Source organism: Procambarus clarkii, chromosome 19, assembly GCF_040958095.1.
Source record: "Procambarus clarkii isolate CNS0578487 chromosome 19, FALCON_Pclarkii_2.0, whole genome shotgun sequence".
In the NCBI taxonomy this organism is placed as follows: Eukaryota; Metazoa; Arthropoda; class Malacostraca; order Decapoda; family Cambaridae; genus Procambarus; species Procambarus clarkii.
The window spans coordinates 21,274,514-21,295,914 of NC_091168.1; the positions used below are offsets into that span (position 1 = coordinate 21,274,514).

At 39.9% G+C, this 21,401-nt stretch overlaps 1 protein-coding gene and 1 long non-coding RNA gene across 5 annotated transcripts; one reads left to right on the forward strand and one right to left on the reverse strand.

Moving 5' to 3' along the window:
- The first annotated feature begins 9,411 nt into the window (after positions 1-9,411).
- On the forward strand, positions 9,412-10,588 carry LOC123757718 (uncharacterized). Of its 3 annotated transcripts, none has more exons than XR_011229105.1 (2): positions 9,412-10,203; positions 10,297-10,588. It is a non-coding gene; the product is annotated as an uncharacterized lncRNA (long non-coding RNA). The 3 variants fall into 3 exon arrangements; XR_011229107.1 differs by having other exon boundaries at positions 9,412-10,172; positions 10,266-10,588; XR_011229106.1 differs by having other exon boundaries at positions 9,412-10,172.
- Positions 10,589-12,580: 1,992 nt separating this feature from the next.
- LOC123757696 (zinc finger protein 786) lies at positions 12,581-20,601 on the reverse strand. 2 transcript variants are annotated; one of them, XM_069327098.1, is made up of 4 exons: positions 19,904-20,601; positions 17,046-17,198; positions 15,815-15,833; positions 12,581-15,280 (listed from the first exon to the last, which is right to left on the reverse strand). In XM_069327098.1, the coding sequence occupies exons 1-4, from the start codon at positions 20,526-20,528 to the stop codon at positions 13,996-13,998; spliced, it is 2,082 nt and encodes a 693-aa protein (XP_069183199.1). In that variant the 5' UTR covers positions 20,529-20,601; the 3' UTR covers positions 12,581-13,995. The 2 variants fall into 2 exon arrangements, with proteins under 2 accessions (XP_069183199.1, XP_069183198.1); XM_069327097.1 differs by lacking the exon at positions 15,815-15,833 and having other exon boundaries at positions 12,582-15,317.
- Between the last annotated feature and the right edge of the window lie 800 nt (positions 20,602-21,401).

The following is a 21,401-nucleotide window of genomic DNA, read 5'->3' on the forward strand; positions in this document are numbered from 1 at the left end:
AATTTCGTTTTGTTGGTGTGTGGTGTTTTTTTGTATGTGGCGAGGTACTGCAACATTTTAGGCCATTAATTGCGCTATTATAGTAAGATTTTCATGCATTTAGGCCATTAATGCGCTATTATAGCAAAATTTTCATGCATTTATTGTATATATGGAGACCGGTACATCTTTTCTCAATCTGTGACGGCTTTGTTTACAATTATTAAACAGTTTACAATCATGAAAGCTTCCCAATCAACTGTTGTTATTGTTATAAACAGCCTCCTGGTGCGTCGCAGCTCATTAACTGTTATTATTGTAAACAAAGCCGTCAAAGATTGAGAAAAGATGTTCAGTCGTAAGTGCTTGCGTAACTGTTTTGTGAATTTGTCCCTCGGTCTTTCCTGATATATGGCGGCCATCTTGGCAGCCATAATGGAAACAATCTCCCCATTCCAGAATTATGTCCGCAAGTTGGAAATCATCCCTAGGCATCAATATTTTGTGGCGAGAACAGCTGTATAATGTATACACTTGTGAGTGGTGGTCACCTCTGCTGTAACCCCCTAGACTATAAAGTTAGTTATGGTAAATTAGGCTATGTTTGATTAGCTAGGCTAAGTTCAGTTAGGATAGGCTAGGTTTGGTTAGGTTAAACTATTTATGACTGGTGACGTTTGGTTGGGTTTGGTATGGCTAGGCAAGGTATAGTTATGTTGATTAATAACATTTAGCTTGTCCCTCTTCATCTACTCCGCAGACCGCAGCATTAGTCTTCAAACAATGTCTGCGATTTATGGAATAAAGGACGACTTTTGGATCAAGGACGACCTGTGGCCCAAGGATGACATTTTGAAGTCGAGGAAAGAGGAACCTATCTTGGAACTTCAGTAAAAGTATTTATACACTCTTCTGATTATTCTCGTCTAGTTATATATGGGAGCTGCAGGGTGAAAATAGGTCTCATGCAGATTTCTCTATTCTTATTAGATATGGAGGCAATGACCAACATGGATCCCGTAGTCAAGAAGAATGTCACAGTAGATAAAAACGCTGCAGCGTTTTTGGACGTCTTCACAGCCAACACAGCAAATATGGACACCTCCACAGTCAACACACACGCCTTATCCGTAAACGCAGCCTCTTTCGTACCAAACACGGACTCCCCCTTAATAAACTCAAACGCCTCCACAGGAGACACAGACGCCTCCGCAGCAGACACAGTCGTCTTGGTAAAAATGGACGCTTCACTAGACATACAGCTTTCAGCAAACCCAGGCACCTCAGTCATGGACGCCCCACAAGCATGCGAGATGTCATCAGGACCCTCGGGAACATCACATGAGGATTCCTTGCACAGCATGTCAACCTGGATGACCCCGCCTCGGTTCTATTACCCCTCATGGCACGGAGACGCACTTTCCGTCGTCTACCAAATGCCTTCATCCTCAGAGTCCTTAACACTCGAGGGAACCACCGAACAATATGGGTGTCCACCATACCTCGAGAACTCCTTAGTGGACGAAGACTCAATTTCCAGGGTCCAGCAATTGACACCGTCTGGAGAGTTTTCCACACTCGAGGGAAGTATTCAACCCTGGATGAAGCCCAACGGTCCCCTGTATGAAGAACATTTCCGGGATTCCGCGGCCCAGCCGAACACAAACCATTCGTACTCCATCTCCAGGAACCCCGAACCCCGGCCAGAAGCTCCGGACACTTCCCCGGAAGCAGTGTTCAAGAACATGATGCTTAAGAACCGTGTTACGTTTTGCAATATTCCAAGAGGTGCGCACTATGAACAGATCAAAACTCTGGTGGGGAAAAGTGGTCCTGTATTCCGTATGACCAAAGAACAAAATATGATGCATGTTATATATCTTCAAGAGAATGGAGCAGAAAAGGCATTTAACACAAAACACCGGCTACTAGGGCAAGACCTGGTGGTGTTACGGCCGACCAGCAGACTGTGCTCACTCTTCCTGGGCGGGCTGCCCCCGGGCACCAGTAATAGACACATAGTGAAGGCGGTTGATGCATATGGTGCCATAATATCCATGACTCGACCCACTCACCCCAACAACGGCTTACCGGTTAATTATTGTTTCGTTTTTATAAAGGAGACTGCAGGAATGAAGATCCTGGAACAGAAATATATTAACATCAACAACAGATGGGTTTTTGTTGAACTGGCAAAGAATCAGTTGGTAGAGCCCAGACCTCTCGGAGTCTATAAGGTGTTCCTTAAACACCTTCCTGACGACATATCTTATCTTGAAGTCAGAGAATATTTCTCCCAGTTTGGAAATCTGCTCAGAGTATTTGTGAAAAACAAAAAGGGATTTTTGTGTTTTGACTCGGAGGAGGCGACGCAGTACGTACTGAGTGTGGTTCACGTTCTAAAAGGGAAGATCATCACAGTAACTGAAGATGACGTGCCGGAGATCCAGCTCTTCTTCGGCGGCCTCCCCCCCAACGTCTCCAACGACACCATCATGGAAGAAGTAAGTAAATATGGCACTGTGCTGGACATGTTCCGACCGCACGATAAGTTTACCGGTGAATTAGCGTCCTTCTTCTTCGCTACCTTTGAGGACAGGTCAACTGCACAGTACCTCATAGATCGTGGCCACGTGCACATACACTCCAAGGAAGTTCGTGTGAGACAGTCCAAGAGATCTGTCTCTGGAGGAGACTACTTCACTTATCAGTAGTACTCAAGTACAATGTACACTACCAAAGGACTGTAAGGTTTTGAGGTTTATAATTAGACGCTGAGGTTTATGTAAGGCGGAGATTATTATATATGTCTTCTGTTTATAATGTGTTTATCAGTACCTAAATGTTCGTGACAAGTATACCTGCCTGGACAACACCTGCCTGAGCAACATCTCCCTGGACAACGCATGCCTTCAACGCCTGCCTGGACAACGCATGCCTTCAACGCCTGCCTGGACAACGCATGCCTTCAACGCCTGCCTGGACAACACCTGTCTGAGCAACATCTCCCTCGACAGCACCTCCCTGGACAATACCTGATTACAAAACACCTGCCTGGACTAAAACCTGTCTGGACAAATACCTGTCAGAAAAACTATGTCTGGACAAACATCTGCCAGGATAAATACCTGTCTGGACAAACACCTGGTTAGACAAACACTTGCCTGGAGAAAAACCGTGCCTGGACAAACACCTGATGTATATATTATATACCTATGGATGCCATTTTACAATGCCCCAAATAATAATTATTATCACATAACTATTTGTTATATAAATACATTTTCCTGAAGGATGCCAAGTCGACCCATTTGATTTCGTCGCTTCCAAAAGAATTTCACTTGATAAAGATCAGTTCCAAAATGCAACATACATTAGTTTTACGTTTGTAATTAGTTTTATACTTTCCTTGTCTGAGCATTTCATAACATGTATTTTTATGTATTATATATACGATATTTCTATAATTATTCAATAAAGAGTTATGAGAAAAAGGACAAATTGTATTGACTTAGGAGCGAGAGGGGCTGCGGTGACAGCAGTGAGGAGGGTGATGTGTTTGGTGGTGATGGTTGGATGGTGAAGGCCATGGTTGTGGTATATTGTTGGTGAGGGGAAAACACACAAACACACATACGCCTCCCCACCATTCCCCATCCCCCGACACCCACACAAGGCGCCTAAATCTCAAGAAACACATCAATAAACTGGAAAAGGTGCAAAGGCATGCTACAAAATGACTTCCGGAACTGAAAAAAACAAATTACGAAAAGAAACTAGAGGCGTTAAATATGCCAACACTAGAAGATAGAAGAAAAAGAGGTGATATGATCAGCACTTACAAAATACTAACATGAATCGACCAAATTGGTAAAGAGCAATTCCTGAAACCCGCAACTTCACGAACGAGAGGACACAGATTCAAGCTAAGGAAACAAAGGTGCCGAAAAAAATATTAGAAAGGTTTCTTTTGCAAACGGAGTGGTAGACGGTTAGAACAAGTTAGGTGAGAAGGTTGTGGAGGCCAAAATCGTCAGTAGTTTCAAAGTGTTATATGACAAAGAGTGCTGGGAAAACGGGACACCACGAGCGTAACTCTCATCCTGTAACTACACTTAGGTAATTATTTAGCTAATTACACACACATACACACACACCACAAAGAGTTAATAGTCTACAGCCCCACATCACACACACCAGCCGGACCCCACAACCACCGATAACACTCTACGACCACCAACACACCACCACAACCACCAACCCACCACCACAACCACCAACACACCACCACAACCACCAACACACCACCACAACCACCAGCACACCACCACAACCACCAACACACCACCACAACCACCAGCACACCACCACAACCACCAACACACCACCACAACCACCAGCACACCACCACAACCACTAACCCCTCACAACTCCGATTCCCCCCCTGCCACCCCGGGAACTATAGGTCTGGCTAGTAATAAAACTCCAATCACCTGCATGTCGATCAAATTTATTTCCTAGAAGAGTTCAATATTGTTTTGCAGCTGTTGGTGGTCAAACGCAAAACCTATATACATATACATATATACATACATATATATATATATATATATATATATATATATATATATATATATATATATATATATATATATATGCAAACAAGCCTGAATGGTCCCCAGGACAATATGCAACTGAAAACTCACACCCCAGAAGTGACTCGAACCCATACTCCCAGGAGCAACGCAACTGGTATGTACAAGACGCCTTAATCCACTTGACCATCACTACCGGACAAAATGAGGTGATAGCCGAGGCTATTTGAACCACCCCACCGCCGGCACTCGGATAGTAATCTTGGGCATAGCATTTTACCAAATCACCTCATTCTTTGGGGCACACGTGAGGAACACAAATGCGAACAAGCCTGAATGGTCCCCAGGACAATATGGTAAAATGCTATGCCCAAGATTACTATCCGAGTGCCGGCGGTGGGGTGGTTCAAATAGCCTCGGCTATCACCTCATTTTGTCCGGTCGTGATGGTCAAGTGGATTAAGGCGTCTTGTACATACCAGTTGCGTTGCTCCTGGGAGTATGGGTTCGAGTCACTTCTGGGGTGTGAGTTTTCAGTTATATATATATATATATATATATATATATATATATATATATATATATATATATATATATATATATATGAACACATAAATATACATATATATGTATATGTATATGCCTAGTAATCTTTATGTTTGTTTTCAAGCTTATTTTTTCGGACTCTATAAAGTGAACGGTACAAAATTCAACTATCTAATTGTTTAGTACGTCAATATTTGTACTATGATGCACATAGTTACAAAAACTACTATCTAACCAGGAGGATAGGTTGGGTATCTTGTACACAAACCAATCAGGAAAATTTGCAGGTTTTTGGGACGATTTAAACCACTCTGTTATAGCCGTTCTCTGAGCATTTGTCTCCATACGTTAAGTGGGTTGCTTCCGGTGACACGTTTTCTGGATAGGCAAAAGCGCTTCATTTTGTACGGAGTGTCGCGTCGTGAGATGGAGCATAAATAAAGTGGGGTTATCCTGTCGCTCGAAGACCGCAGCAAATGGTAAGGAGTATCAATATGGAGGAAACATAGTGTATCTTCTTGTAGTGTAAAGGAAGTGCTGTCCTCCGACACTTGTCGGGTGTATTGTGTAGACAAGGCCGAATGTATTGTGTTCATGATGATAAGGTTTGTGAGCACCAAGTCAGGATTTGTTGTGTCATAAAACAGCTGGAGACGGAATCTGGGAAAGTGGTTGGTGTATTTGGCGCCAAACTTGGGGTGGGGGGAGGTGTTGGGGTGTACGAGTCCTATGTTTGGGTGTTGAGGTGTACGAGTCCTGTGTCTCGTACACCCCAACACTCGTACTCTCGTGTTTTCTGGGTGTTGGAGTCTACGAGTCACGAACCGCTATGGGCTGCGTCTTAGTGAAGGTTAGTCATTCCGTAAGGGGTACCTGCAATGACATAACAGGCTTCCTGTCCCCGACTATGGTAAACCCTAAGATAAAAAAATATGACGAAATGAAGGAACGGTGTCCAACCTTTTGGACAATCGGGTATCGAACGCGAACCCTGCCAGAAGCAAGATCGTCGCTCTACGGACAAAAACAAAATCAAAGCAGATAGACAAAATGAAACAGTGATCGAGGGAATCTGTAATAACAAATTGGATGCAAGAAGCCGTAATCTTTCTCAGAAGCTGAGAATTTTGGAGGTAGTAATCATGTCTTCCCTCAACTCTTCTGTTGTCCATTGACAGAAGGTTTAGTTCCTGTAACCTTTCCTCGTACCTAATACCTCTCATCTCCGGGACTAGTTTGGTGGCATACCTTAGAACTTTCGCTAACTTTGTCTTGTGTATAACTGGATATGGATTCCACGCTGGAGTCGCCTATAACATATGTGATATACCAGGTTCTAGAAAAGTTCTAAGTAAGTTTCTAAGGACAGTTCCTATGTTGGCCAACCTAGCATACGCCACTGATGATATCCTTTTGATGTGGACTTTGGAAGACAAGTTCGGTGTGATATCAACATTTCTTTCTTATTACAGATCTTTCTTTGTGCCTAATTCTTGAAGGATTTCATCTCCCAATTGGTACTTTTTGTCCGGCCTTCTGCTCCCTTCACCTATTTTTATTACTTTACACTTACTTGAGTTAAACTCTAGTAACCATTTATTGGACCATTCCTTCAGTTTATCCAGATCGTCCTATAGTCTCTTGCTGTCTTCCTCTGTCTTAATCCTTCTCATAATTTTAACATCGTCAGCAGACGTTGAGAAGAACGAGTCTATACCTTCTGGAAGATCGTTGATGTATGTCATAGACAGAATAGATCCAAGTATAGAATCAGAGCCCCGTGAGACTCCGCTGGTGACATCTCGCCGTAATGACGTCTCCCCCTTCACAGCAACTCTGTTTTCTGTTGCTTAGGTACTCCTGTCGATAAGGGATAAGGTACTCCCTTATCGACTGGAGCACCTTACCTGTTACTCCTGCCTACTTCAACACATACACCAGCCTCTTATGAGGTACTGTCTCAAGGGCTTTCTGGCAGTCCAAAAATATGCCGGGGTAAGGAGAGACTATTTAGGACTGTGAGTGTCACCGACTAGGAAACGAGAGACGCTGGTAATGGAGGTTGTGGGGGTCATACGACACTGAGTCAATCTATGTCACCTTCCGCTGGCTAGTGCGATCAACAAGCTATCGCGTGTCACTGTCCACAACGCCTCCACCCTCACCGCTAATAGCACCAGCACCACGCCAGTCCCACCATCACCAGCCCCAGTACCGCTACCACCAGCCCCAGTACCACCATCACCAGCCCCAGTACCGCTACCACCAGCCCCAGTCCCACCATCACCAGCCCCAGTCCCACTACCACCAGCCCCAGTCCCACCACCACCAGCCCTAATACCACCCCCACTAATAACCCCAGTACTATGGGAGAATGTATGTAAAATGATTATTGCTTCAAATGCGGACCGTATAGCATTTATTTGCTCTTATACACTCCCACTGTTTGGGGGTTGTAATGTTATTCAGTACTTACGAAGTACTTACGAACCTGTACATCTTTTCTCAATCTTTGGCGGCTTTGTTTACAATTATTAAACAGTTAATAAGCTCCGAAGCACCAGGAGGCTGTTTATAACAATAACAACAGTTGATTGGCAAGTTTTCATGCTTGTAAACTGTTTAACAAATGTAACCAAAGCCGTCAAAGATTGAGGAAAGATGTACACGTTCGTAAGTACTTGCGTAACTCTTTCGTGAATCTGGGTCCTGGAATTTCTAGAATTAATGCGTAAGACATAACCACATTTTGAATGAATTTATTATTTCTAACAGAGGACGAACCCTCATAGTTATTAATATTAGGTATAATTAAAATTCATTTAATATTCTTATATATGAGAGAAATATTTCCCACAAGTACCACTACCATCACCACTAACACAACAACCAGCCCCCAGTACCACTAACACTACCACCAGCCCCAGTACCACCACAACCAGCACCAGTACCACGACCCCCACACCTCCCCCCAACACACACACCCAGCAGCAACAAAGAGACCATAAACACAACAGACGGGTCTTGTTGTGATAAGAGACATAAATAGAGGGATGTGGCAAGATGAAACACAAATACAATGCGAGATAACATGTACAGTTCACTAGACAAACGCCTCACACACACTCCCGGCCTTCGCCACGCACACTACTTTACACAAACATCTACAACCTTCACTCCAACACACACTACAAATAATTATGAGAGGTTTATATAAACCTCCGCATTATGCTGGACTTACACACAAGACTTATTGTCCAGCATCAAGTATAAAAAAAAGGCACCATGCCTGGAAAACTATGTGGCCTTTTCTTTTGTACGGTATGCTCACTTACGTACAAAGTAAGTGGTACTAACAAAAATAGGGGCTCACAAATATCCACGATTCTATGTGTAGGTTAGTAAGGTTAGGTGGGTGGCTTGGGTTCGCGTGTTTTAGTGCCACGTACTTTTGTCCGTTGTGACAATTCAAGGCAACAATGACCTTGTCCAACCACTTGGCTGGTAGGTACAGCGTCGTCCTTGCGTCTTGCAGGGTCGGCGTTCTATTCCCGATGATGAGAATGGTTGGGCACCATTCCTTCACTCTGTCCTCATTTTCCTTCCAAGTTCTAGACCGTCATTACTCGTCTAGCGCTTTTCCTCTGATAATTACTTTATCAGGAAACTTTGTATTATTAAAACACTGTCAAGAACACGTCGATACCAAATAAGCTACCTCAATTAATTATTTGAAAGCCTAATTAATGAATTTACGTATACGAGTATCACGATCCTGGCTAAATATGATAATGAATATCCTTCACACTAAGCATATGTCATTACAAGCTACAGTACATCAACATCTCATTGCTGTTGGAAGGCATCAGGAACTAGTATGAATATACTCTCATTTATGAATGAACTCATCCTAATATATATACATTGTTTATTGATAAACTGAAATAAAATATACACAATGGGAGATAATTTAAAAATAATGGTCAATTATGAACAAGCTTGTCCATATGCAGTCTTGTGAACAAGCTTATCCATAGACAGTCTTGTGAACAAGCTTATCCATAGACAGTCTTGTGAACAAGCTTATCCATAGACAGTCTTGTGAACAAGCTTATCCATAGACAGTCTTGTGAACAAGCTTATCCATAGACAGTCTTGTGAACAAGCCTATTCATAGGCAGTCTTGTGAACAAGCCTATTCATAAGCAGTCTTGTGAATCTTTTCATCTATGGTTAACTGAGGAATATAATTAACGAAACCGAAACCTCATTTGCATTAGTGAGCGTTCAATTATACAACCGTTCATTTATACATTTCTTTATTTAAAAGTAGATATCCTTCACAAATTATACCTCAGCTACAGCATGTATAAACACAGCTTACGACACATTAAATGAGAGTCACTTTGACATTGAGGTGGTACACAATGTCTTACGTGGAATCAAATCGTCGCATTTTGGAATCAAATTGAAGAATTACAACTAATGTATTTATGAATGAATTTAACCTTGATAAATAAATCTGTACTGCATCTTTTCACTATTTAATTTCTTGGTTTCAATGGATGAATAAAACTGGGAAATTAATACTAGGGCGTAAGCAAATTTAACTGAGAATATTCCTGGGATTCATCAAATACTTACGACACTTGTTACAGTAACTCCAATGTCCTCTATTAATTGTATACTGTTTACCGCTTTATCAAATCTATTCATTAATGTAATTATTTGTGTAAACTGTTTTGTACTTTTAAATTATTTAGCATTATTAATATTATGAGCGTTGATATACAGTTATGTGATTTAATTGTATCATTAATGAATGAAGAATTAGTAATACAGTATAACTCATTACTATAATAAACATTCACATTTCATCATTATCATGGACTCAAGAGAGTCCCTTCATAAATAAAAAAAACATTATGAGTTCAAACTTTGCATAAAATACAGTGTTTGACAAGTTCTTAAGTCGGCAACCAGCAAGGTTCTCACAAAACATAAACAGTACAAATGTAAATATCCCACCTGCCTCCCGAAACATAAACAAAGGTAAACATGCCACCTGCCTCACAAAACAAAGGTAAACATGCCACCTGCCCCACAAAACAAAGGTAAACATGCCACCTGCCCCACAAAACAAAGGTAAACATGCCACCTGCCCCACAAAACAAAGGTAAACATGCCACCTGCCCCACAAAATAAACAAAGGTAAACATGCCACCTGCCCCACAAAATAAACAAAGGTAAACATGCCACCTGCCCCACAAAACAAAGGTAAACATGCCACCTGCCCCACAAAATAAACAAAGGTAAACATGCCACCTGCCCCACAAAACAAAGGTAAACATGCCACCTGCCCCACAAAATAAACAAAGGTAAACATGCCACCTGCCCCACAAAATAAACAAAGGTAAACATGCCACCTGCCCCACAAAATAAACAAAGGTAAACATGCCACCTGCCCCCACCAAACATTAACAATACAAATGTAAACATGCCACATGCATTACTAATTGAAAAATTATTAAAATGTCTCTTAAAATTCCACAATTGCCTCATGGGCACATAATTATTCAAATTCCTTAATTTATGTAACACATCTTTGCTAACCATATAAACTGGAACACAAGGAAAAATACCTCATTATATCCTCAATATAACAAATTTGGCTTAGGTAATAATACCACCTAATATATATATATACACACAGTGATAATTAGGATAACCGCTGTACATCAATACAGCCACAACTCATTCAACTGTCTCTCACATAATTATTGTAGCTCAGGCAACATGAGCTAGAGAACATGCACCAAAAGGAAGACTTGACGTGCGCGCCAAAACATATCCAAAACAGCAGTAAGAAAATAATTTTAAATGAAAGCTCCTGGAAAATATATAAATTTCCTAAAAAACACATTTGAAAAATATGTCCATTATTGTGCATCTGAAACAAAGTGGTTACAAATACCGGCATATCCAATACTGTACTACACAAGTACAGAGGAAATGCCTCGATATATATATATATATATATATATATATATATATATATATATATATATATATATATATATATATATATATATATATATATATATATATATATATATATATATATATATATATATATATATATGTCGTACCTAGTAGCCAGAATGCACTTCTCATCCTACTATGCAAGGCCCGATTTGCCTAATAAGCCAAGTTTTCATGAACTAATGCTTTTTCGACTACCTAACCTACCTAACCTAACCTAACCTAACATTTTTGGCTACCTAACCTAACCTAACCTATGAAGATAGGTTAGGTTAGGTTAGGTAGGGTTGGTTAGGTTTGGTCATATATCTACGTTAATTTTAACTCCAATAAAAAAAAATTGACCTCATACATAATGAAATGGGTAGCTTTATCATTTCATAAGAAAAAAATTAGAGAAAATATATTAATTCAGGAAAACTTGGCTTATTAGGCAAATCGGGCCTTGAATAGTAGGCCGAGAAGTGCGTTCTGGCTACTAGGTACGACATATATATATATATATATATATATATATATATATATATATATATATATATATATATATATATATATATATATATATATATATATGTCGTACCTAGTAGCCAGAACTCACTTTTTGGCCTACTATTCAAGGCCCGATTTGCCTAATAAGCCAAGTTTTCCTGAATTAATATATTTTTTCTAATTTTTTTCTTATGAAATGATAAAGCTACCCATTTCATTATGTATGAGGTCAATTTTTTTTTATTGGAGTTAAAATTAACGTAGATATATGACCGAACCTAACCAACCCTACCTAACCTAACCTAACCTATCTTTATAGGTTAGGTTTGGTTAGGTAGCCGAAAAAGTTAGATTAGGTTAGGTTAGGTAGGTTAGGTAATCGAAAAACAATTAATTCATGAAAACTTGGCTTATTAGGCAAATCGGGCCTTGCATAGTAGGCTGAGAAGTGCGTTCTGGCTACTAGGTACGACATATATATATATATATATATATATATATATATATATATATATGTCGTACCTAATAGCCAGAACGCAATTCTCAGCCTACTATTCAAGGCCCGATTTGCCTAATTAGCCAAGTTTTCATGAATTAATGTTTTTTCGTCTACCTAACCTACCTAACCTAACCTAACCTAGCTTTTTTTGGCTACCTAACCTAACCTTACCTATAAATATAGGTTAGGTTAGGTTAGGTAGGGTTGGTTAGGTTCGGTCATATATCTACGTTAATTTTAACTCCAATAAAAAAAAATTGACCTCATATATAGAGAAAAGGGTTGCTTTATCATTTCATAAGAAAAAAATTATAGTAAATATATTAATTCATGAAAACTTGGCTTATTAGGCAAATCGGGCCTTGAATAGTAGGCTGAGAAGTGAGTTCTGGCTACTAGGTACGACATATATATATATATATATATATATATATATATATATATATATATATATATATATATATATATATATATATATCACTCCTCAATAAATGTTAAGCTACCATATTCAATTAGTAATTTCCATTTATAGATATACTATAAGTTATAGTATAGATATAGAGATGTTGTGGTTTAAGATTCAGGTACTCGGAAGAAAAGCTCCAAGTATCATGGGCTATATGGTGAGCCCGTAGTGGACTTTTATCCACATATATAGAGGGATGTAGTATAGATCAGAGACAGATAGAGCGGTGAGAGGAATGTTTGAAGAGAGGGAATGAGAAAGGGGAGAGATGGATCGAGAAACGTGAAGAAATAGTAGAAAGGGAGGGGGGTAAAGGTGAGAAATGGAAGAGTGGGGTATGTTTAGGGAGAGTGATTAAGTATGAGAGGGGGAGATTAAGAGAGAGGGTGTGGGAAAGCAATGGTGCTAAAAGGAGAGGGGTGATCTTAGGGGAGAGAAAGTTGGCGAGGAATAAGATAGGCGGGAGACGGAAAGAGATATGAGAGAGGGGGAAGAGACCCCCCCCCCCTGGTCACAGCTGGATACCCACATATAAAACAGTAACATTGTACTGAAAATATTTATCAAATCACAGAAGCTGCTAATTAAATCCACACATCATACAAGTGAGCGACTTACATTTTGATCTGTTCTCCACCAGTCAATATAAAGTCGACCTAACCCTTTGGCTGATGATGATACATATTAACGTTCTAAGGTGGATATTCAATGTTGACCATATTTACGAGCACTGCTGAATGATAATGAATATAAGCTTATGAAATCTTGCAACAGACAATAATAGATGTCTGCAGGAATAATAACCACAAGTGGATAGATATTACCCCTTAATCGAATAATTAAATGTAATTAAATTAATCAGTTTAAGGGTTAATTATGATCTGAGACGGCGAAACATCGCCAATGTTACAATTCTGTAATATGTTTAGATTAACATACAGCATGTATAATTAATTATGGATAAGATATACCCACTTATAAAAGTAAGAAACATATAAACATTTTATGTACTCAAAAAAATTACTTTGGTTGAGGAATAAAAGAATGAATAAATAAGAACTCGCTTCATAGGGATCCAACTATTTTCTCCTAATACATTGCAAGTGCAATTGCTCTGGGGTCGTTCAGATGGAAGATAGCATTTAATGTGATAATACACGAAAGTGTCAAAATCACAGTTGCCTAAATGAGATTACACATTCACGCACTAAACTTGCTGTGGCATTCCTACACGAAATTTAAGTGACATACACACATTTAAGTGACACATTCCTACTTGAAATTAAGTGTGATATTTGGGCACGAAACTGAGTGTGACATTCCTAATGGAAACTATATGAATATTTTTGCCTAGCTTTCATAATGAGTTAAATAAAAGTTCATTTAATTATTTCTATTTTCAGATTAGCTTTGTTTCGGAATAAAATTTGGTGCTGCTGGAAAAGTTTAACACTTACAAAACGACCCAAACAGGATGGGCACTCATACTTTCTATCTGAAGTATGTAGATTTATATGTCTTGACAAGGCTAGCTTACTCTGAAGCTTGTGGTGACACACGTAGCACTCGTAAGGCAGGTCTTTCTTCACTTGCTTCAGGTGTTCCTCCAGATAGGCCTGCTCTGCAAACACCCGCCCACAGTCTAGACATTGTGGAGGATACGTGATGTTTTGTTTTCGTCTGTGGAGCTTCAAGGCGTACCTGGTGGGGAACAAGGAGTCACAGCAGCAGCAGGGAAGTTTGCGGTCCTTACCGTGTATTCCCTCATGTCGGTTGCGAGCTACTTCTGAAGTAAAGGAATGGCGGCAAAAATAGCATTTGAATATCCTTTTCTCAGAGTCCACGGTAAACATTCGTAGGTGTGCTCTAAGTTTGCATTGCTTTGAGAACTGTAAGCCGCATTCGTAACATATATTATCTTTTGAACATATACTGGGTGGTTTCTTGTGTATCATATGATGGTGTTTACGAGCACATTTTGTCTTAAAAAGATGGCTGCAGTACATACATTTATACCCATCTCTCAATGACTGATTGGAGAAATGACTCATATGTTTCTTATAGTGATGTTCATGATCAAACGTTTGCCCACATTCTGAACATACAAATTCCTGAAGTCCTGGGGCAAGTTCTTTCGTACTTTTGTCCTCTTCTTTAAGTATTTCAGGAAACTGACATCCGAAATCTTGGTAAGTGGTGCCTGTGAGGCACTGTTTTCGCATGTCAGAGGACGTGCATGTCTCGATGCAGCTGTCGTGTGAAGAAGGTACAGAAGGCACAAGAGGTCTTTGTCCACTGTTCTCATAACATATTTTGCAATTGCATTTCCTATCAAGTGTTTGAGAACCACAACTGCAAGGCCTCTTCCTTGCCCACGGTTCAACAGTGCAATTTATTGTCTCTTTTTGAGGACTAAAATTACAAGGCCTCGTCCCTGCCTGAAGACCAAAATTGCCAAGCCTCCCATTTGTTTGAAGATCAACCTTAAAAGACTTCTCACCTGTTTGAGGATCACCCTTTTTCTTACATAGGTTATGTGTTTGGTGCGGGAGTTTGGTGCTCCGGCCACAACAGGCTCCAAGTGTGCCTTGCCCTGGACGAGTGGGTGAGAAGTAGTGCTTCTCAGAGGCACAACAACACGCGTGGGAGCTACACGCCGAAGGCCTCAGGTGTCCTCCTCTGCTGCAACACTTCAACAGTTCTGTAGGCAAGTGGTTTGTTTACTTACACATATCTCAGTTTGTATTGTAGTGAAATACTATATGATCATACAATATTGTATTATTCGTTCTGTAAAAAATAGTTATAGTAAAAAAAAAATTATTTTTCTTAAATGAGTCTCATATATATTTCTAGTGAACCTAATATAGTTTTTAACATGTCATAAGTGATTATGTAATCATTGGCTAGATCCCTCAATTCATGCCTCATAGTAGTAATACTTGTGGATTATAAGAATATAGAAAACTACAATACCTTTTAGCCCATGTAAGGCAGCTTCCACTGTGAAAAACCTCCACCATTATATACAAAAACGCAACATAATGGGCCATAGTGTCCTCGAAGAGCAGATGTAAAGAAATACTTATATATAACTTTACAGATTATTAATATATATTACAAATACTAAAATATATTACTTAATAATATATACTTGTAAGAATATTTCACCAGAGAGTATCTCTACAGTTAAAATCACTCAAATGCAGCACCGGATCTAGTAATGAGTCAAAGAGGTGTTTTAATATCAAGAAGAGAAATCGGAATATGCAGAGGGGGATAATTGAAACAGAGAGGATTGAATTTATTCGCTAAAATACGAGCAGTGGTGGAACGAAAGATAAGTGAAAGAGAACATCATTCTGTATTAAAAACAGCTGTAGAGTTGGGGGTCAAAGGATAAGCTGGAGGATACAACTGGTGAAAATTGAGATGGATAAAAAAAATTGATTCATTAAAACTGGGAAAAAAACCCCACGTATATTCCATCGAAGAGCAGATATTGCGAAGAACAACTACAACAAAAATATAGGCAAAGAATAACACCATACTAAACACCTACATATTGTTGAAAAGTGTTAGAGAAAGCATTACCAAGTCGCACACTAAATGTTCATTCTCGACTCACGATTTAGGATGCCAGGTTCGGTTCCCGGGTGGACAGAAATGGTTGGGAACGTTTCCTTTCATGGAATACCTATATTTACCTAGCAGTAAAGATACCCGGGAGTTAGGCAATTGTTGTGGAGTTGCATCTTGGGGAGGGTCAGCAGTTCAATGTTGGGGGACACCTCGATACAATATTAATGTTTACATATTCACATGCTTCCTGTTCCTGACAAAATTAATTAATAAAGACAATACCAGGGGAGATCAGGAACGATATGCTTACTCTATCTACCAATTCTCTCTCGCTCAAGCTCTCAACTTTATTGTTTCATCTCTTGGATCCTCAACCTGTCCTCTCACTATATTTACCACATGCCACGCTTTATTTATTAACAGGTACACTCCTTTCTTCTCTAATTTCCTTCCACTGCTGTTCAATATCTTTTGCTCTATTCCATTTATTCCCATAAACAGTAAGTATCATGACTGTCTCACCCAGCTCGTCATGCTTTCCCGTCCTTAAAAATGTTAACCACTTATGTACCTCATTTATTCCTCTAGTACTCCATGCAGTCGTATGAACCTGCCTTTGCGTTCTGGAGCCAGAGCAGACAGGCCCCAGATCCGTGGCAATTTTGACTTTTAGCGGGAATATCTGTGATTAAGATTGATCCCAAGAACAACCAGCCCCTATAATGCTACGCATGTGGCGAAGTACTGTATTGCCTCACATGCCTAGCTGCGGCCTTAATAAAATAATCATAATAAAAATCGAGAATAAGAAACACAAGCAATGATATCATGATCACAGTAATAATACCTTTTTTGGGACTGGTGTGGGTTGTAGCGGGTACTGCCTCCTTGGGTTCAGTAGCAGTGTCCTTGGTGCCATCAGTGCCACTGTGTGAGGTGCAGGCGAGAGCAGCGCTGGGTACGGCCACCTTTGGATCATCGTTGACGGTATCTACATCAACTGAGGATCACACACAAATTAGCACATCCTCATACCACTATCTATCACCTACTGTTTATTAGAATTTATTGTGTCGGGGACAGGCAGCCAGTTTCTTCAAAATTGTTTATAACAATGATGAAATGATAAACAGATAAATATATAATAATGTTATAATAATATTCAGTAATAATAATAATAATAATAATAATAATAATAATAATAATAATAATAATAATAATAATAATAATAATAATAATAATAATAATAATGGCAATAAATATAGCAGTGATAACCTATTCTCAATAAACAGAATGTCATACATTTTGATTAAATTTTCCATTAGCAAATTTATATATTGTACATATTAGGTCGATCTTAAATACTGTATATCCAATTATCATGTAAAACAATATTATTATTATGGAAATAACAATAATTATTACCTCCTTAACCTGGAAATACAAAAATCTGACATACATTAAAAGAAAAAGATTGAATTTTCAGAAACAAAATATGCTTTTTGAGTAATGTATAGTTAAATTGTAATACTGTTATTAAAACATTAAATAACATTGTTTGTAACTGTTTTGTGACAAGTTTTGGCATATTTTTTTTAAGAACATCTTTAAGAGGTAAGACAAATAGTTTATTAAGACTCTCTCTTTATGAACTAATGACTTCTTTAATTTAGTTAACAGTATGCTAAGATTTTATGAATCAAGCTTCATCAAAATTATTTTGGTTTGACATTGAGTTTAAGGCCTATCGATCTCCAAATGATTACGGACAACACAACAGATTACTGTAAAATCCGCAAGTGTATAATAATCCTAAAAATAGTGTAAGATCACTTTAAGCGTATATACACCTCGAAGCTGGGTACACCTCTCGTTGTATGTTATCCCTCCATTTATTTGAGAAAAAAAACTGAGTTTATTAATACTGTATATTTGTTCCAAAGACGACCACTCAATCCCAGCTCCACTGATCTAATATATAGTACACTATATTTAATTGAACGATTTTTTTTAATTGAACGATTTTTTTTCTAGTAGCCTACATTATTAAATTTATACCGCACCTTTAAAATTCGTAGCCAACAAATGCATTAAAATTACTGACACATCCTCTAACTAAATAAAAAAAATTCGCGATGTTGGCAATGGGATAAGAACTCTCATGGCTCGAGGTGTCATCTTGAGGCTTTAGGTGTTTGTGAGTAGTTGTATATATTTACTGTATGTTAATATTGTCTTGCTTCCTAATGTTTCTTCAGAGTAGGGTACCACCCAGTTTTGTATTTTGTTGCGTTATTTATATTTGTTTTGGTTTATATTGCACTTCCCATTCAATCCTGCATAATTGTACGTTTGTTTGTTAGTAGCCAAGATGGTGGGTGTTAGTAGCCAACATGGCGGGTGTTAGTAGCCAAGATGGTGGGTGTTAGTAGCCATCATGACGGGTGTTAGTAGCCAGCATGACGGGTGTTAATAGCCAACATGGCTGGTGTTAGTAGCCAACATGGCGGGTGTTAGTAGCCAACATGACGGGTGTTAGTAGCCAAGATGGTGGGTGTTAGTAGCCAACATGACGGGTGTTAGTAGCCAACATGGCGGGTGTTAGTAGCCAACATGACGGGTGTTAGTAGCCAAGATGGTGGGTGTTAGTAGCCAAGATGGTGGGTGTTAGTAGCCAACATGACGGGTGTTAGAAGCCAACATGACGGGTGTTAGTAGCCAAGATGGTGGGTGTTAGTAGCCAACATATTGGGTGTTAGTAGCCAACATGACGGGTGTTAGTAGCCATAGCCAACATGACGGGTGTTAGTAGCCATAGCCAACATGACGGGTGTTAGTAGCCATAGCCAACATGACGGGTGTTAGTAGCCATAGCCAACATGACGGGTGTTAGTAGCCATAGCCAACATGACGGGTGTTAGTAGCCAACATGACGGGTGTTAGTAGCCAACATGACGGGTGTTAGTAGCCAACATGACGGGTGTTAGTAGCCAACATGGTGGGTGTTAGTAGCCAACATGACGGGTGTTAGTAGCCAACATGACGGGTGTTAGTAGCCAACATGGTGGGTGTTAGTAGCCAACATGGTGGGTGTTAGTAGCCAACATGACGGGTGTTAGTAGCCAACATGGTGGGTGTTAGTAGCCAACATGGTGGGTGTTAGTAGCCAACATGACGGGTGTTAGTAGCCAACATGGTGGGTGTTAGTAGCCAACATGGTGGGTGTTAGTAGCCAACATGGTGGGTGTTAGTAGCCAACATGGCGGGTGTTAGTAGCCAACATGGTGGGTGTTAGTAGCCAACATGGTGGGTGTTAGTAGCCAACATGACGGGTGTTAGTAGCCAACATGATGGGTGTTAGTAGCCAAGGTGGTGGGTGTTAGTAGCCAACATGGTGGGTGTTAGTAGCCAACATGGTGGGTGTTAGTAGCCAACATGGTGGGTGTTAGTAGCCAACATGGTGGGTGTTAGTAGCCAACATGACGGGTGTTAGTAGCCAACATGGTGGGTGTTAGTAGCCAACATGGTGGGTGTTAGTAGCCAACATGGTGGGTGTTAGTAGCCAACATGGTGGGTGTTAGTAGCCAACATGGTGGGTGTTAGTAGCCAACATGGTGGGTGTTAGTAGCCAACATGGTGGGTGTTAGTAGCCAACATGGTGGGTGTTAGTAGCCAACATGGTGGGTGACAGCCATCATAACTCACCATCGGTGTCATCTGTATCGCTGGATGACGAGTCGAAACAACTTCCATCTTCCGACGAAGACGCCGGTAGAATATCTTTCATGGCGTCTAAGCCTTGCTCCTGTGGGAGGTCCTTCTGTCCCGATGCTGAGGGAGATCCGTCCTCCCCGCTGCCCTGGGAGGTCCTTCTGTTAAACTCCTGACGGAGTTCCTTCTGTCCTGCTACTGAGGGAGATCCGTCCTCCCCGTTCTTGAGGGAGGTCCTTCTGTTAAACTCCTGACGGAGGTCCTTCTGTCCTGCTACTGAGGGAGATCCGTCCTCCCCGTTCTTGAGGGAGGTCCTTCTGTTAAACTCCTGACGGAGGTCCTTCTGTCCTGCTACTGAGGGAGATCCGTCCTCCCCGTTCTTGAGGGAGGTCCTTCTGTTAAACTCCTGACGGAGTTCCTTCTGTCCAGCTGCTGACGGAGATCCGTCCTCCCCGCTGCCCTCGGATGTCCTTCTGTTAAACTCCTGACGGAGTTCCTTCTGTCCTGCTGCTGACGGATATCTGTTCGTCCCGCTCCTTAGGAACGTCCTTCTGTTCCACTCCTGAGGCAGGTCCTCCCGTCCTGCTTTTGACGGTGATCCTTCCGTCTCGCTCATCATGATAATCACGGGCTTGACGGAGATGAACGGCCACAGCGCCTGCCTCTCGTGTGCTCCGGGTGGCCGCCAGGCCGCTACTGACCACCTCCTCCAGGGACAACGGAATATACGATAATTCATAATAAATAAATGATTAAATATAATTAATTCCAAGTTGCTAAGGATATCTTACTAAATGTAAACGTGTTTTATCCTTTTTACAGCAGGTTAATGCAATTTTAACAAATAGAATTTATATATTAAGATTTAACCGATTTCCGTTTTTAGACAATATTAACACTAGACGATAGCCTATGACTCATAATCAATATATTAATTAATATACATAGTTATTGACTGTTAATACGATTTTATATAATATCCATATGTTTTATCCCTATATAGTCATATAATAATCTGATAACGAAGTAAATTTGCATAGTAAAGCTTTAGAGGTGAATAATGAACTATATCAGGACAGAGAAACACTTGAACCTTCAGGCAGGCCTATTACTTAAAAATTTGCAGTTAAGGCCTAGTATACTCAATACATTTTGAACCTACATATTTCTGGTATTATCGCGTAAGCTTTGCTACTTCAATGTTAGTTAAAATTATATTTCTGTTTTAGAAAAATCATTAGATAAAACTAACTACAATATTTGTTAATACTTGAATATTTAAAGGAAGAATGTCTTCATAAATATCGTGGTGTCTTCATTTGTGTCCTCGGCTACCCTCTATATATATGTTATCCAAGAATATTTTATAGCATAAATAATAAATTAATCCAGAGGAGTAACTATGACCAAATATTAAGGATATATGGGCCAAAGTTTAGTTTGTTTTAAATCCGCCTACATATCAATTTTGCAGAGCGAGTAGGCCTCACTC